The sequence below is a fragment of the Mastomys coucha genome, unplaced genomic scaffold (genome assembly GCF_008632895.1).
Source record: "Mastomys coucha isolate ucsf_1 unplaced genomic scaffold, UCSF_Mcou_1 pScaffold9, whole genome shotgun sequence".
Classification (NCBI taxonomy): domain Eukaryota; kingdom Metazoa; phylum Chordata; class Mammalia; order Rodentia; family Muridae; genus Mastomys; species Mastomys coucha.
The window spans coordinates 53,695,398-53,711,858 of NW_022196915.1; the positions used below are offsets into that span (position 1 = coordinate 53,695,398).

Consider the following 16,461-nt stretch of genomic DNA (forward strand, 5'->3'; position numbering starts at 1 on the left):
CCTGAACATGGAGAAAAGTCAACTTGTCTACTTGGTACTTCCTAAGGCAAAGAAATTAAGACTTCAGAGTGAAGCTCTCTCTACAACTGTGGTCCTCATTGACAGCAACTTTGTTAACAGATAAATCAAGCACAGACACACAAAAACAAAAAAACAAAACAAAACAAAAAAATCCCAGAACCTTCTAGCATTTCTAGACTGTGAACCCTTAACAATTATATATATTCAACACATGGACGCACAGAACCATGATCCTCTCTTGAGGCTCCATGGAAAAGAACACTTGTTAGAAATAGTACACAAAAATACCAAGACAATAGAAACCCATTTCATTTCATTGCGCCCAAGGATATGACACAAAATACTGGTTTGAAGAGGTAGATGGAAAAGAAAAAGGAAACCAGATTCTCCATTCTTTGTCACTTTTATTCAGTAGTAGTTTTTTTTTTCCTTATTTTCAGTGCCAGACATGGCAAGGAGTGATTACAGCCAACTGTTATTAAAACATTTGTTCGCAACATATTCCCCCATTACCACTGACCCCAAACTGACTCATTTTTGTGTGCTTTCGTTCTTCCTTTTTTGAATACGCCACCACCGAGACAAGGTGGAAAGGGCAAGGGTGAGAGATGGAGGGAAGAGTCCAGGAGGCCAGAGAGGAGGAATGCTACAAGCCACAGTAAGAATGAGCTGTATTTAATTTAAAAAAGAGGGGAGGGGTGTACCCCACAAATGATACAGTAATGAGGATACACAAATTCCATAGCATGACTGAAGGCGTTCACTGTGTTTGACGTCATCACAATGGAAGGCATAAAAAGTGGAGTACATCAATGCTGACACAGTCCAGTCCAGTCCACCAGGCAAGATGGTGCAAGAAGTCATTAAATTAAAAGTGCCCTTCCCTTCCCTAAATGGCTAGCAGACATGGAAAACAGCCCGGGATGCATCCACACAGCTTTCTCCATGTGGCTATCAAATGTGTTGTTGAATGGCACACTGTCAAACACTGGAAAGGGGCGCCACAATGGACCGCTCTCTTATAGGTATGAATGCTAGATTCAACTATCTCACTAAGCAGGAAGTGGCTCCTCTGAAGAGAATGCCAGCCTAATTCACTTTGTCTTGAAATATATACAGATTGTTTGTAGTCGCTACAGCAATGATGTTTTCCTTGGGATGCCAGGCTGTATGAAGGATTTTCTTGTTGAAGTCTAGGCTGTCAACACTTATTTCATCTTTCTTTCGCTTGCCGCTTGCACAGACTTTGCGTGGCTTCAAAACTGTGCGAGGCTTATTGTTCTCTCGTGATGCTTCTAGGGTTATATCCCGCTTTGTGTTCCTGTCGAACATTCTGAAGAAATTATTGTAGGATCCAGTCATGACAACACTGTAAAGGTAGAACACCCAGTCAAACATGTTAACAAGAGACTGTGTTTACTCTAACAAGTCAGTGATCCTGGCACAGCACTATATAGGAAGCAACTTCTCTAAGCTTATTTGACTTAGGTTGTTGATATTAAACTACAAACACTCAAACACTCCTTCCAAAAAACAAATCTAAAAAGACTGAACAAAGTTGACAGCACCTAAGCACATTTTTCTTCTTTATCTGAGTTACCTCTGTTTCTAAGCAAAGTTTCAAGATACAAATTATGGTCTTAGTTGTCAGATAGTTTTTTGTTTTTGAGATGAGGTCTCATTATACAACCGCGACTGGCCTAGAAATCATAACCCCTGCCTCAACACCCCTAGTACAAGGATTATAGGCATGTGTTTACTATGCCAAGTTCAGATGTTTTATGAATGTTTACAATACACCTGGTCAAAAACCAAAACGTATCTTCATTAACAGGAAATTACTGTGCCTGTTACATAAAACAATTTTTGGAATCCTCATGAAACCAACAATGTTTAAAAAAACGTAGTATGTGGATGACACTGGATCTTTACCTCCTCTTTCTGGTTGTATCCCAGGAGACCTCTTTTCTGAAATTACCTTAACCAAACACCTTTTCAACTTTCACTAAATATCTTCAATAGCAAATCTTGACATCTGAAACCTTTCCTATTCAGAATGTCCATCCCTCAAAGAACAACAGACGATCTAAATTAAATTCAAGTTTGTACATGTCCCTGGCAACAATCAAACTGTCTCTTTAAAAATAATTCATATTCTAGGACTACACTAAAAAACCCTTGCTGGGGAGGTGAGAGAGAATCACATAAATTAATCTGGTATACCCACCCCTCCCAGTATCCAGCTTTGTAAGATTTGTACATAATTGTATTTAATGAAGAATTGTAATGTTCACACTGAGTGAGTCTATAAAATGACTGTGTTATTGTCTAACAAAATGCCAAGGTTATTAAAGACAAGAAAAGACTGAAGGACTCTTCTAGAATAAAAATAAACAAATGAGTTATGACACCACGTCACTGTAAGAGCAGGTTTCTCTCTGTCAGGAAGAGACTAAGACCACCTGCTGGGCCAGTGAGCTCTGTAGACAGCACTGAGGTCATAGCTGTGGCAGACAGGGTCTGTCCTTTAGGAAGCAGCGTGGGAACCTGGAGGATTTGGTGATTAACAACATTTGCTGCTTTTACCCAGGTTCTGTTCCCAGCAACCCACTGTGGCTCATGAGCACCTGTTACTCCAGTTCCAGGAGATCTGCAACCCTCTTCTGGCCTCCATGGGCACCAGGCACAAACATTCATACACATAAAATTAAAATAAACACCTTAAGAAATAGTTTGGAATTTAATAAGTAACTTGAAAAGAATCATTCCAAAACCCTTTTTCTTTCAACCCTATCTATCTATCTATCTATCTATCTATCTATCTATCTATCTATCTATCTATCTATCTATCTATCTATTGGGTGATTGGTTGACTGACTGTGGTGTATGTGTGTGTATGTGGGGGGAGGGGTACATGGAGGTCACAGGACAACCTTTAAGAGTTACTTTTCTTTCCCTTGTGGGCAGGGTGTAGGCTAGCAGTCTTTTGCTCCATCAGTCATCCTGCCTACCCTCAGAAAGCGTTTATTCTTTTTTTTTTCTTTTCTAAGATTTATTTATTTCTTATTTATATGAGTACACTGCAACTGTCTTCAGACACACACTAGAAGAGTGCATTGGATTCCATTACAGATGGTGATGAGCCACCATATGGTTGCTGGGAATTGAACTCAGGACCTCTGAAAGAGCTCTTAACCACTGAGCTATCTCTCCAATCCAGACAGTGTTCTTAATATTGAGAATAACTTCCTTCCTACAATGGAAGGAAACTGAGAACTGCTAACCATACAACACACCACACTTACACACCAGTATGTTCTCTTCATAACTGTCCTTCCTGGCCTTGCGTTCAGCACATCACAAGTGCTTAGCGCACAGCAGGCCTATGAGTAGTATGGCCAGCCTATTATTGGGTCTCCTGTAAAACTTGGGTAATTACAACTTAAAAAAGGAAAAAAAGGACAAGCACCCCAAGTTCCAGGGTTCTCTGGAACATCTAACACCAAGGAACCTGAATTGTATCAAGCTTTTTAAACTCAACGACTGCCAAATAAATCACCTCTAATTGCTTTAGATGTGGACCAAAGTCACTTAAAAATGATGCTTTAATAGGAACACAGTGAGCAGGAAGTGCTTGCAATGAGATACAATGGCCATTTCTGTGTGGCCGGTGGGGTGGCAGCAAGCATCTACTGCCTCAACAGTTCTCCAGACAGTACAACAGCAACCAAATGAAAATCCACTATTTTAACTAACTGCTGGCATAGCAGAACTGTGATTTTTAAAATAAATGTTTCTTGAATCACTGTCTTTGTTACTCAGGCTAGCCTCAGACTCCTGAATCAAACAATCCTACTGCCTCAGCTGCCCAAAGAGGTGGGACTATAGGCACACACTGAACTTGGCTAGCAATGTTATTATTATTATTATTTTTTAAGATTTATTTATTATATGTAAGTACACTGTAGCTGTCTTCAGACACACCAGAAGAGGGCATCAGATCTAATTACTGTTGTGATGAGATCTGATGGTTGTGAGCCACCATGTGGTTGCTGGGATTTGAACTCAGGACTTTTGGAAGAGCGATTAGTGCTCTTACCTACTGAGCCATCTCGCCAGCCCCACAATGTTATTATTTGGCTTACAAAAGGAGTAAAAGTTTTTAAAATAATAATTTAAGCACCTATAACTTCTTGCTATAGATCTCCTTTGCTTTACATTTACTTTGAAAATCAATGCTTAGGTCAGGCAGTGGTGGTGCACACTTTTAATCCCAGCATTTGGGAGGCAAAGGCTGGCAGATTTCTGAGTTCGAGGCCAGCCTGGTTTACAGAATGAGTTCCAGGACAGCCAGGACTACAAAAAGAAACCCTATCTCGAACCCTCCCCTCCACCACCCCCAAAAAGAAAATCAATGCTTAGTTTTTGTCATTATGGCTCTATTCATTACTAGAGTTATTCACAGCTACCTGGAAGAAAAGTAAATGACTCTTAACTGCTGTCAAAAAAACCTGCGGCTGTATTTTTACTTAGTATAACTAACAAGAGACGAAATAGCCAGTTTCTTTCCTTACCTGTCAGACCCATTCCAACAACATTCAAATTTGTCAAATATGCAGTCGTTTTCATACAGTGAGCAAAGTTTACTTCTGAGGTATTCATGTACCTGCAGAGAAAATATATACTGAGTTTATATCATTCTCTTCTCAAATCAGAAACATGACTAAAATTGCATATACTTAAAAAGAATTACACATCCCTCTGTACTTTTCTTAATCTTGACAAACTCTTAGGCATACTTTCCTGTGACACAACTAAGAAAAACTACTTTTTTGGGTATTGCAGTGCATCCTGATAAGCATAAATAAAACATCCTACAATAACTCGCTGAAGAATGCATAACCCCGCTAGCCCCAAGGCTCACACGTCTGGGGTCCACCGCTGGGAGTCTATTTAGAAAGAATATAGTGGTATGGCCTTTGAGGTTTTAAAAGCCCAAGCCAGGACCAGTTTCTCATCTCCTGCTTGTAAATGCTACTACTCCAGCACCATGACTGCCTGCAGCCCACATTCCCTATCATGAAGACCAGACTGGCCTCACAGAGATCATCTGCCTGCCTCTGTCCCCCTACCCCCAGCCCCTGAGTGCTTTGGTCAAGCATGGTGTCTCTTCACATCGACACTAAGGGAGATTAACACCTAAATACCTAACTCAGAAGGTATTTGAAAAGGATGGGTAGGAGACTAACAATAGAATGCTGTGGCAGAATTCCATTTCCACTTCTCAACACTCAGCCCACTACTGCTAGTAAGAATGCTACTTCCTTGCCTTTACCATTCTTTTGAGCACAAATTTAACTTTGGCCTATTATTTCCAATTACATATACAGTACAGCAAGGCTCTGGCTTAGTGATGAACTGATTTCTCTTGGCTTTCATGTACCTACATCATTCAATAAAAATTCAGTGGTGGGCAGTGAGATAGGTGGTTAGTGGGTAATGCTTGCCACAAAGTCTGATGACCTGAGTTCCAAGATACATAGTATAAAGAGAACAGAATCCTGTAAGTTATTCTGACTCCCATGTGTGCGCACAGCAGTCTCACGTACATATACAAATATATACAATAAAACATTTTTGTATACTTCATTTCATTTATTCAATATAAAAAGTAATGAAGATGTTATTTCTTTTGAATTGTAATTCTACATTTACCAGTATTTCACAAAAAGTAATTTTGGAAAGTAAATCAGATAAACACAGGTGTAAGTAAATCTATTTAAAAGGTAGTCAAGAAGCATGGCACATTTCTATGCTGATGGCACTTGTATGCTGAGTCAAGTATCAATTATTCCCTTTTTGCTGAATGAGACCCTTAAAAGGAAGAAATGACAACCACCAGTCGGTAACTTGTATTTTATTTATATTGCCCAGGTTACTCTCAAACTTTGGGGCTCTAACAAACATCCTGCTTCATGTTCCTGAGTTCTAGTATTAAATGTGTGCATTGCACACTCAGACCTAAGCTCATTATAAATGTCCTAGCCGTGTTTACATGACATTATGTAAAAATTTGTTTGTTTGTTTGTTTTAGACAGTGTTTCTCTGAGTAGTCCTGGCTGGCCTCAAACTCAGAGATTCACCTGCCTCAGCCTCCCAAGTGCTGGGATTATAGACATGCACCACCATCACCTTGCTAGTGGAACTGCTACTGAAATATTAATGGGAAGTAAAGAAACATCAAAAACAGCCTTCAGTCCCACAGAAGCTAGCAAGATACAAATGCAATAGCTCTGCCATGATGTGATTCCATCTCAATCATGACTCTGGTCCTACATGCAGTCAAGTAAGGTGTCAGGCAGGCCCTAACACTAAGCATTTCACAGCGGTAGTCTTCCCCAACCAGACAAGACTGTGAAGCTACTCTCACTGCCACACTTGGAGAGACAGCTACAACATGCAGCTCTCCTTGCCATTGCCAACACTTTGAATTTCAGGTCCTTGTAAACTTAAAAGGGAATCGTGACTTGGCTGGTCAGATAGTGTGCCCTCTGCTAAGAGTGTCCTCCCCAGCCCTGCTCCTACCCAAACCTCTCACTTCCATGGACAAAGGAGCACACCAAGTTGCCAGTACTGAACCACATGAGTAACAAAACTAAGTTTACGTGCAACCCTGAAAAGACAATATACTTTACCCAGGCAATGGTAACACATTCATGACTTCCGAGAAAAGCTAAAGATCAACTGTGTACCACTCCAATAACCCTGTAAGGAGCACCTTGACATACTTTCCATAGGTATACACTTTTCAAAAGAAACAAACTGCAAATACCTGGTATGTCTCCACGGGCCTGTTTTCCATATTCAAGTCCCAAATTTTGACTGACAAATAGTCTCTAGTCATCATATAACGACCACTATGGCTGAATTTTACATCGGAAATAGAAGAGATGATTTCAGAAAAAAATGACCTGTTGCTGGGATCTTCAGGTTCTTCAAACACTGGAAAAAGAGGGGAAAAGTTTCATATTTAGGTTTGGATAAATCATTTTCTAAAGTAGCCATTCAAGTGAGTGAAAATCACAGGCTAATCCAGAAAAATTAAAACATTTTGCCAGCTTTGGGAACATGTTTTGTCACAAAGTCTCTTGAGAGAAAATGAATGATCACTACGAAGTGCAAAACCCTGCTAATAAGGTATTATTAGTCCTCCGTCCTCCTGATCCTGCACAGGAGGACTCCCACGGGACTTTACTTCAATGCACACCCAACTCAGTGCCTCTACATAGTCACTCTGGAAACCACTGCCCACCCCACCTAATTTCCATGATTTTATCAACTGGCACATATTTAGGTTTTTCAATGCAACAAAACCAAGAAAATAATTTTAAACCCCCTTCTTTTTGCTTTTAAAATATTTTACTTGGGCTGGTGAGATGGCTCAGTGGTTAAGAGCACCGACTGCTCTTCTGAAGGTTCTGAGTTCAAATCCCACAACCATCCGTAATGAGATCTAATGCCCTCTTCTGGAGTTTCTGAAGACAGCTACAATGTACTTACCTATAATAAATAAATAAATCTTTAAAAAAAACCCCACATTATAAAAATATATATTTTACTTATTTCTATTTTATGTGTATGGTATGTATTGATGTGTACAGTGTGTACAGTGTCTAAGGGGGCCAGAACAAGGTGTTGGATCCTTTGGAACTAGTGTCACATACAAACAGCTCTGAGCTGCCACAATCTCTTTCACTGCTGAACCAGCCCATGTTTTCCCAACACTTTATAAAGATGAGACAAACCTTTCCTAGGGAGAAAAATGAGGAATAAGAAGGGAGGAAAGGAAGGAAAGATAACTGCATATCACCCTAGAGAGTTTAACCACACCAATACCCCAACAGACACTCCCACCCTGTGGGCTTCCAGGAATAAACACACAGCTCAGGTCAAGTCTGAGTAGGTGACCATTTTAAAGAAAGGGCAGAAAGGGACTTACGTTTAGAATGCCTGTCACAGAGCGCAGACGCCCTCATGTCACATAACCGAATAGTTCCTTTACTGCTGCTGTATACAAACGTGTTACAGCTGTTGGGATGAAACTCTGCAGCTGTGATCACCTCCGTGAGCTCTTCCATATTGGCAGGCTTGATATCCACAATATCTAGATGGCATTTCATTAAGGAAGCTACGCTTGGAAAAGGGCAAATAACTAAGATCAAGTATTTCTTCTCAATAGCTACTCCTTTTTATGAGCAAATCCCAGAAGTGTTAAAAATATGTTTCTATCTTTTTCTTTTTTACCAAGAGTTCTTCCCATCTATAGACAGGCTGGCCTGAAACTCTTGACCCTGTACTCAGTCCACTGAGTGATGGGACTATGAGGCAGCCCATACACAAACATACATTGTGTTTGATGTCACAAACAGGCAGGAATAAATCTTAAAATCAGTTCCATATTCCAACTTTCCCAGCATTAATTATTTAAAAAAAGAGGGGGTGGGGTGGGGAGGCACTACACAAATGGAAAGACACTATAAATCAAAGACTCAAATACATCTAGGAGAGAAGATAAGTCTAACAGGGATAGACAAACACCAAATTAAACAAATCAATTGGATACTAAAACTCCTGTCTGTAATTTCCAGATGCCAGAGATTAATTCGCAAATCATCTGCTGATAAGTAGGTTTCATAATCACTATTGATAGAAATTGAGTTGATGTGATAGGTGTGGGCATTGGCAAATATTCTCCGTGGACTGGCCTCCACCATTAGATCCATGGGCCTAAATACCGGCACCTGTCAATAAAATAGAAAAATCACATTTTACAAAAGTAAAATCCTTTTAAACAGTACTTAAGATTCACAAGACCATTATTCAACTTTTGAGAAAACAGGACATAGAAGAATATAATAAACAATGAGGTTTTTTTCATTTTTTGTTTTGTTGTGTTTTTAAAGCCATTGATGTTGGTTCTGTTAAGCACTGAACTGGGAAAAAGAAAAAGAAACAATGAACAACTCTCCTTCTTTCCAGGAAGAAGCAGTACTAGTTTACAAGTCATAGCTCTGGTATAAACTAGCAAATGTTTAGTGTTTGAATTAATGAGACTAAAATGAAAGCCCACTTTTTTTATTCCTAGCACCTTTAGCACAAACTGTAACAGTCTCCCATTCTACTTTCTCTGCTCCAAAGCTCACTCACTATAACAAAAAAGGATCCAACCCTGAAAATCAAAACCAGTAAACAGCATAGTATAAAAGTCTCTGTGAGTCCCAGCTCTGCCTCCATTAACATTGAGACCTCTACAGAGTTGTTTCTGTTTCAATGGAGAGATGTAATGTCCCATAAAGAACTGTTCACCAGCTTGGGGCCAGGGTATACAAATATTGACAAAAACCCAATCAGAGGCCTTTTCCCCTTTCTTTGAAGGCAGGGTCTTCATACATCTCTGGCTATCCTGGAAAACACACTATGAAGACCAGGCTGGCCTCAAACTTAAGATATCCACCTGCCTCTGCCCACTGTTCTGGGACTGAGAGTCATTTTAATTACATACTTACCCGTAGCGTAGTAACCGTAGTAGGATCTCTATATCTTCCATCTTCCTCTTTCAAGTTATAGCCTTCTGGTCTTTTGTCTCTTTCACTGATTTTCCATAATTTTATTGTTTTATCTGGGGAAAGAATGAAGAAAGCTTTCAAAACAGCAGGAAAAAATAATTTCGATAAAAAAGCCATTTTCGGGCTGGTGAGATGGCTCAGCAGGTAAGAAGCACTGACTGCTCTTCTGAAGGTCCAGAGTTCAAATCCCAGCAACCACATGGTGGCTCACAACCATCCATAATGAGATCTGACAACCTCTTTTGGTGTATCTGAAGACAGCTACAGTGTACTTACATATAATAATAAATAAATCTCTTTTTAAAAAGCTATCTTCAATGTGTCATCAAATACTTCACCTAAAGAATTTGTATACCACGCCCCACCTCGCCCCCAACTCTTTCTGAGACAAGGTTTCAGTGAGTAGCCTTGGCTAATCTAAACTTTCTACATAGACCACAGGCTTCAAACTCAAAGAAAGATCTCCATATGGGATTAAAGTCATGGTCCACCATGGCCAGCTTTTGGGGTATGTGTGGGGAGGGGGGAGCTTTTGGGGTGGTGTGTGTATATGTGTGTGTATGTGTATGCCTGAAAACAGTGACTAAAAGTAAATCCTCAACTTCTTCAAGACAAAATCCCTACATGCGCACTCGCGCCACACACACACACACCTTGGAATTACATTTAGACTTATTAGTTTCAAATGTAGATGTATTCTCATATACACTTTAATCCAGTCTCTCTAATGTCAACATCTTATGCAATGCATGTCAAAACCATGTGTATCACTAGTGAAACTAAGGTGTCCCTGAGATTTGAATATGTTTCCCACTAACTAACATCTTTTTCTGTCCCGGGATCCAAACGCCATGGCATTTTGCCATCAAGTCTCCTTAGTCTTTCTTTAGTCTGCCTCTCAGATAATTTGTCTTTATCTGGGCAGCTGTGAGCAATCGAGGTGTGGCCCTTCAATGAATGTCCTTCATGGGGTGTTTAGAAGAACACAATGGTGAAGTGACCTCCAAGCTCATCATACAAGGGTACAGATTCTGTCAGCAGGACTGGTGGCTGGTAGCTGGTGTTGCCAGGTTTCTTCACCACATACTTTGCACACCTGTTCAATTTATTCTTTGGAAATAAAATCTACCCTTGTATTGTTTATGTAATTATTTATTATGGACTCATGTATGATTTTATGTAGTTATAATTCTAAAATGGTATTTTTATACAAAACTAAGCCATTTTGAATGATCTTACATAGGCAAAATTGAATTGAATACCATAGTTTTAAAATAGCCTAGATGCCTTTTTAAAAGTGGTATAAGACCTCTTCTACACAGTGAGTTCCAGGGCAGCCAGGGCTACAAAGAGAAACCCTGTCTCCAAAAAAGAAAAGAAAAGAAGTGGTATAAGACAATTGCTACAGGGAGACACCAGTGCAGCCATTTCTACTGCCTGCTTACAACACTTTATACAAGATGAAATGTAAATACAAAAACTCCTGGCTTCAGTAACTTACAGTCTACCCCTAAGCTCTCATCTAGATCTTGTTTGTGATTCTCCTGTAACTAGGTTCTGTTTCTTGTGTACTACTAGGCTTACAGACAGACAACTGAAAAACAGATGCTCACATAAGTCATATATATATTTTTTCTTAACTTCAAAAGACATAAACATCACTTAGAAATCCACTTCTGGGCCAGGCAGTGGCAGCACACACCTTTAATCCCAAGCACTTGGGAGGCAGAGGCAGGCAGATTTCTGAGTTTGAGGCCAGCCTGATCTACAGAGTGAGTTCCAGGACAGCCAGGGCTACACAGAGAAACCCTGTCTCAAAAAAAACAAAACAAAACAAAAAAAAAAACAAAAAAAAAAATAAAAATAAAAATAAAAATAAAAAGGCCCTCTAAAGCAAACAAACAACTTCTAAAACTGTAAGCCAGACCTAATTAAATGCTTTCTTTTATAATAGTTGCCTTGGTCTTGAAATTTCTTCACAGCAAGAAAATGACTAAGACACGGCTCTTAAATAATCTGTAACACTATTCAGGGTTTTCAAATGTAGGTAGCCAGTGTGTTTAGAAAGAGAACACAGACCCCCTGGCGCAGCCATAGGAACTCTAGTAGCCTCACCTCCAAACAGGCTCCAAGTCTTAGTGCCTAAAGTAAGGTTCATCAGAGCTGGGCCTGCTGACACTCGTATGACCCCCATCTCAAAACCAAATAAAGGAGTGCTTATTTAATGACACTTTTGCTAGAAGAGCAAAACAGTGTCTATGGAAGCTGCATTTGGACATATACAAATTAATGACAATGGTTTTCAGTGAGAAGAAGAGAGGTGGGATTTGGGCTCGCACTGGGCATCATCACTCACTACTGTTTCTACTAGAACTCTTGAAAGCCTATTCTTGAACTTCCCCTTTAGAAAAAGTAAAAATATGAAATGAACTGCCACAAAATAGGTCTTGTGGCCCAAGCTAGTCGTTCCAACCTGGGAAAGCTAAGGCAGAAAGATCCCAAGTTCAAATCTGCTTAAGCTAAGAAATAAGTTCAAGACCAGCACATGAAACTATGAATCTATTTCAAAAAAGGAAGGAAGAAAAGAAGGAAGGGAGGGAGGGAAGAAGGGAGGGGAAGGGAGGGGAAGGAAGGGAGAAGAAGGAAGGAAGGAAGGGAGGGAGGGAAGAGGGAGGGAGGGTGGAGGGAGGGAGGGAGGAAGGAAAAGAAAAGGTAGGTAGGTAGGTAGGTAACCAGGTATATAATGTTGCATGTCTTTAATCCCAATACTCAGGAAATGGGGAAGCAGAGCTTTGCAAGTTCCAGGTAAGCCTGGGCTACATGGTGAGTCCCTGTCTCAAAAAAAAGGGGGGAAAGGAGAGAAGACCCACCTCTGGAGACAGAGTTCAACCATAGTGTACCTGCCTAGCTTGTAGTGTATAAGGCCCCTGACTGTGAAAACAAGCATTCCAAGCCACAAACTCTATGACGTACAACATACTTCCCAGGGACACTTGTTTCTAAAAGTTAAAAAAACAAAAACAAAAATAGTATGATCATGTATAACTTGATGCAAAAAAAAAAAAAAAAAAAAAGTGTCTAAGTACTACTTGAAATACCTCAGAGAGGCTATCGCCTGGTGCCTCCACCAAGGATGCAGCTGTTGCAGCCTGGCTCTGTTACCTTCTTTCAGGAAAAGCTGAGGTGGGAGACAGTGGGCATGCCCATATTTGGGAGGCAGAAGTAGGTAATCAAGACTTCAAAGTTAGCCTGGGCTACAATGCAAGACTGTTTCATTACCTCCCTTGCTTGTCTCATAAACACAAAGAAAATAGCATTTATGTAAAAAAAGAGGAAGGCAGAAGAGTAAAAAAATTTAATTGTGAGAAAAATGGGTCTCCAAAGAGGCATGTAGTCAGGAGTAGCAATGCTTTATGCACTACATTCCCATAAATTCGATAAAGAAAACCACAGGGTACAAGAGTGCACAGGGGGCTCTAAATATCTCCCACTGTGTGACCCTAAGCAGTCATGAGTCTATGCACTGTGCAAACAGAAAATGTAAGTGCTAAGATTTGCTTCTATTAATAGTTAGATGAGAAAATGTGAGATTTCAGCCTAAAAGTTTTAATAGACAACATTACACCCAAACCTCCAAGTACCACCCCCATCTCTTCAACCTCAAGGTCCTGACTGATAAGCCAAGTCACATTGTATACAGTGCAGGCGCACACGCGCATGCATACACACACACACACACACACACACACACACAAACTCACTCAACTCTTAATTTGTCATGCACAACTTCAAAATTTGGCCAACATCTCACATAGCTCTAACCCTTCCTAACACCTTTCCTTACAGAAGTACAACTAATGAAAAGAATGTTCTCCCACCCATGTGGCTTACAGAAAAGAGAGTGAGTGATAAGCTAGCAAAAGTCAAGGAAGAAGGGTACTCTCCTAGAAATCATCTTCTGTAGAGTTTGGAAATGAAGAGAAAGGAAATAAACATTTTCTGAGCACTGGTTCTACCTGCCGAGTTACCATGTTAATATACATTCATAACAGTGCTATAACACAGACACTGCTGCCTATATCTGCTGGTAAGGAATAGTCAACTCAGTATTCGGGATTAGCCAAAGGAGACAGAAATAAAACCAGCCTAAATAAAAATTGGCACCCATAAATCTGAAATGTGCAAGTTAACAATAAAAGAAGCAAAAGTAATCATAAAGGACTTTACATTCTGTACAGGTAAGGGCCTGTGTCCCTACAGGACATGTGCCCATGTGGTGCCTGAAAACAAAAGATGCACACTTACCGTTGGTAGACAATAAAAACTGGGCAGCATTTTTCTGGGGTAACCACCTAATTTTGTTGATCTTCTCTTCTATTTCTAAGCTTTTCAAGTAGTCAAATTCTGGCTCATGGCTCTGGAAGGTGCTGTAAACATTGTATTCTCCTCTGCTATGAGACTGGATTTTGTTCTACAACAGAAGAAAATATTTGGGCTATGTTGAGAAGTATATTAAACCATAATCAACTCCAAAAGACTCTGAAAACTGTAGATACCCCAACTAAGCAGCTTTATCGTATGCTATTATACTGTTTTCTGTATTTAAAAGCCTTAAAGGAGAAAGAAAGCTTTATAAAGAAGGAAACACTTAAGTAAGCTTCATTTACTAGGGAAACAGTAGACCAAATACAGATGGATTTGATTAACTTATATAAAGAAGAAAAGTGAACACTCACAGTAAGATACCATTTAAAATGTAAAATTAGGAAGATACTGCTCAGAAACAGCTAGCTGGAGCATTTTGTCTGCTGTTATCTAATGTGATGTTGGTCTTCTTGTCCTTTCTGAAGCCTCCTTTCTGTATTTCACTGAAAGCCCTTAAGAAAAGTGCTCTCCTAAATCCAACAACCCATATCACCCCTACTTCAGATAACTTTGCTGCCAATTAAGTATATAGCAACACCCTGGCAATGCCTGCCTGAAACTTTGCTTCATGGCTTACTCTCCTGAGTTCTTTCTGATCACAGGAACTTTACACACTGATGATTAGTTAGTTCACTTAGTGCCAGTATGCTGATTGTGTAATTGCAGGGATTTGATTATGGATACTACTTGTGAAGTGCTTCAGTTAACACTGGTAGCCTAGCAAAAATAAGAATTATAATCACACAATTTCTTCTTGTGACCTATCACACAATTAAGAAATATTTTCATAAAAAAAAAATTTAAAAAAGCTTACTAGAATCTTTGGAAAAGTAGATTAAATGAAAATACAACTGTATGGATAAGTAATCACTTTAACAAAAAGCAAGTTATCAAGTGAAATGTTTATAGCTAGCAAAATAGCCATCTTCTCATCCACATCCGAAGAAACCTGTTAGAAATGACCTTGGTAACACATGCTTTGGCTTCTTGTAATAGTTCAGTCAGGACTGTTCAGTCACTTATTCTTGCATGCATCAATCAATAGTGAATGGGCTGGTCAAAACTGTGACATTTTCAGAATGTACCAAGAACATTTGCAACCTTGGGGTGTGTTGGTGTGCCACACACATATGCCAAATTCCATAATATATTTGCTTTTCCTGTATACTCAAATTATCACATGCTATCAATCTTACACCCAAATTTACCCAAACAGCCTTATATGAATAATAAATGAATCTATAATTGAATAATGAATTATTGTGAATACCACTTTAGTTTTTTTGAATATCATATTTAAACAGTAGTATATAGTACTATGATTATCTAAGGCTTAAAGGAAACAGAATCCCCTATGTCAAAAGTATGCCCTTCAAATACCCAGCGTACAGAAGCTATACACTGAATTCATTCATGAAAACCATAAACCTAGGAAAACAACGTTTTCAAAAACAAAATCAGAATACCATCCTAAAAACTCCTCAAGACTTTCACACAAGGTCCACACCTGAGCTACTTCAATCAAAAACCTAAAACAAACAACAACCAGGTGTCTGGCAACTATAGACTACAAGAAACACTCTTTCCCTGAAGGGAAAAAAATTTACATGAGAAAATTCTATCTTAAGGTTAAGAGAAGGCACATGCCACTACACTACAGAAGAGAAACTCACTCCCTAGACAAAGTAATAGAATAGATGGCCTAGCACTGAAAAACAAAACCAAAACACCTCAGAAATAAAATGAAATAAAATAGCTCTCCTACATCTCAGAATTATGATGCATTCTAACATGTTCTGTGCTTGAGTTTTCTTGCATGGCCTTTTAACATCCCTACTTTCTTAGTTCTTGGGTAGCACAAAAATCTATTTTCTTCACCATGTGCTCTATGTGTGAAATTTTGCCTAACAAATTCGCAAGTGGCTTATCATCAACACCTGTATTAGTGTCTGGAATATAGCAAGCCTTCAATTTCTGCCTGAGGAACAGCACTTGGAAAGAAAGAACTTAGCAAAATGCATAGCTAGCAACACAGTAACAGCTTTTCCAACGAGAAGCTCCAAGACATACTTATATTCACCAAAAACAGTACAAAACCCAAACCACAGATTTCCAATAGAGCAACAACAGAAAACAGCCCTAACAAGCCTCACAGCCAAGTACGTAAGGCAGAGCTACACTGCACAGGGACAAGAAAGCACAAAAAAGCCGCACATGTGAAGAGGCAGGTTTGGATTCTGTCTATGGTGGTTTTATTGTGCTGATCCACTGGAAGGCCAGCACTGATCTCAAAAAGCAGATTACAGCCAGGCAGCGGTGGCGCACGCCTTAAATCCCAGCACTTGGGAGGCAGAGGCAGGCGGATTTCTGAGTTTGAGGCCAGCCTGGT

At 39.6% G+C, this 16,461-nt stretch overlaps 1 protein-coding gene across 5 annotated transcripts in view; it reads right to left on the reverse strand.

Moving 5' to 3' along the window:
- Positions 1 to 405: 405 nt before the first annotated feature.
- Positions 406 to 16,461, reverse strand: part of Ppp2r2a (protein phosphatase 2 regulatory subunit Balpha) — a 71,744-nt gene continuing 55,688 nt past the window's right edge. For all 5 annotated transcript variants that reach the window (XM_031362929.1, XM_031362930.1, XM_031362933.1 and 2 more), the window contains 7 exons: positions 13,953 to 14,118; positions 9,588 to 9,700; positions 8,645 to 8,822; positions 8,021 to 8,185; positions 6,854 to 7,023; positions 4,596 to 4,687; positions 406 to 1,390 (listed from right to left, as the gene is read on the reverse strand). In XM_031362929.1, the coding sequence (XP_031218789.1) occupies positions 1,111 to 1,390; positions 4,596 to 4,687; positions 6,854 to 7,023; positions 8,021 to 8,185; positions 8,645 to 8,822; positions 9,588 to 9,700; positions 13,953 to 14,118 (1,164 nt within the window). In that variant the 3' untranslated portion in view covers positions 406 to 1,110. The remainder of the gene's footprint in view (positions 1,391 to 4,595; positions 4,688 to 6,853; positions 7,024 to 8,020; positions 8,186 to 8,644; positions 8,823 to 9,587; positions 9,701 to 13,952; positions 14,119 to 16,461) is intronic.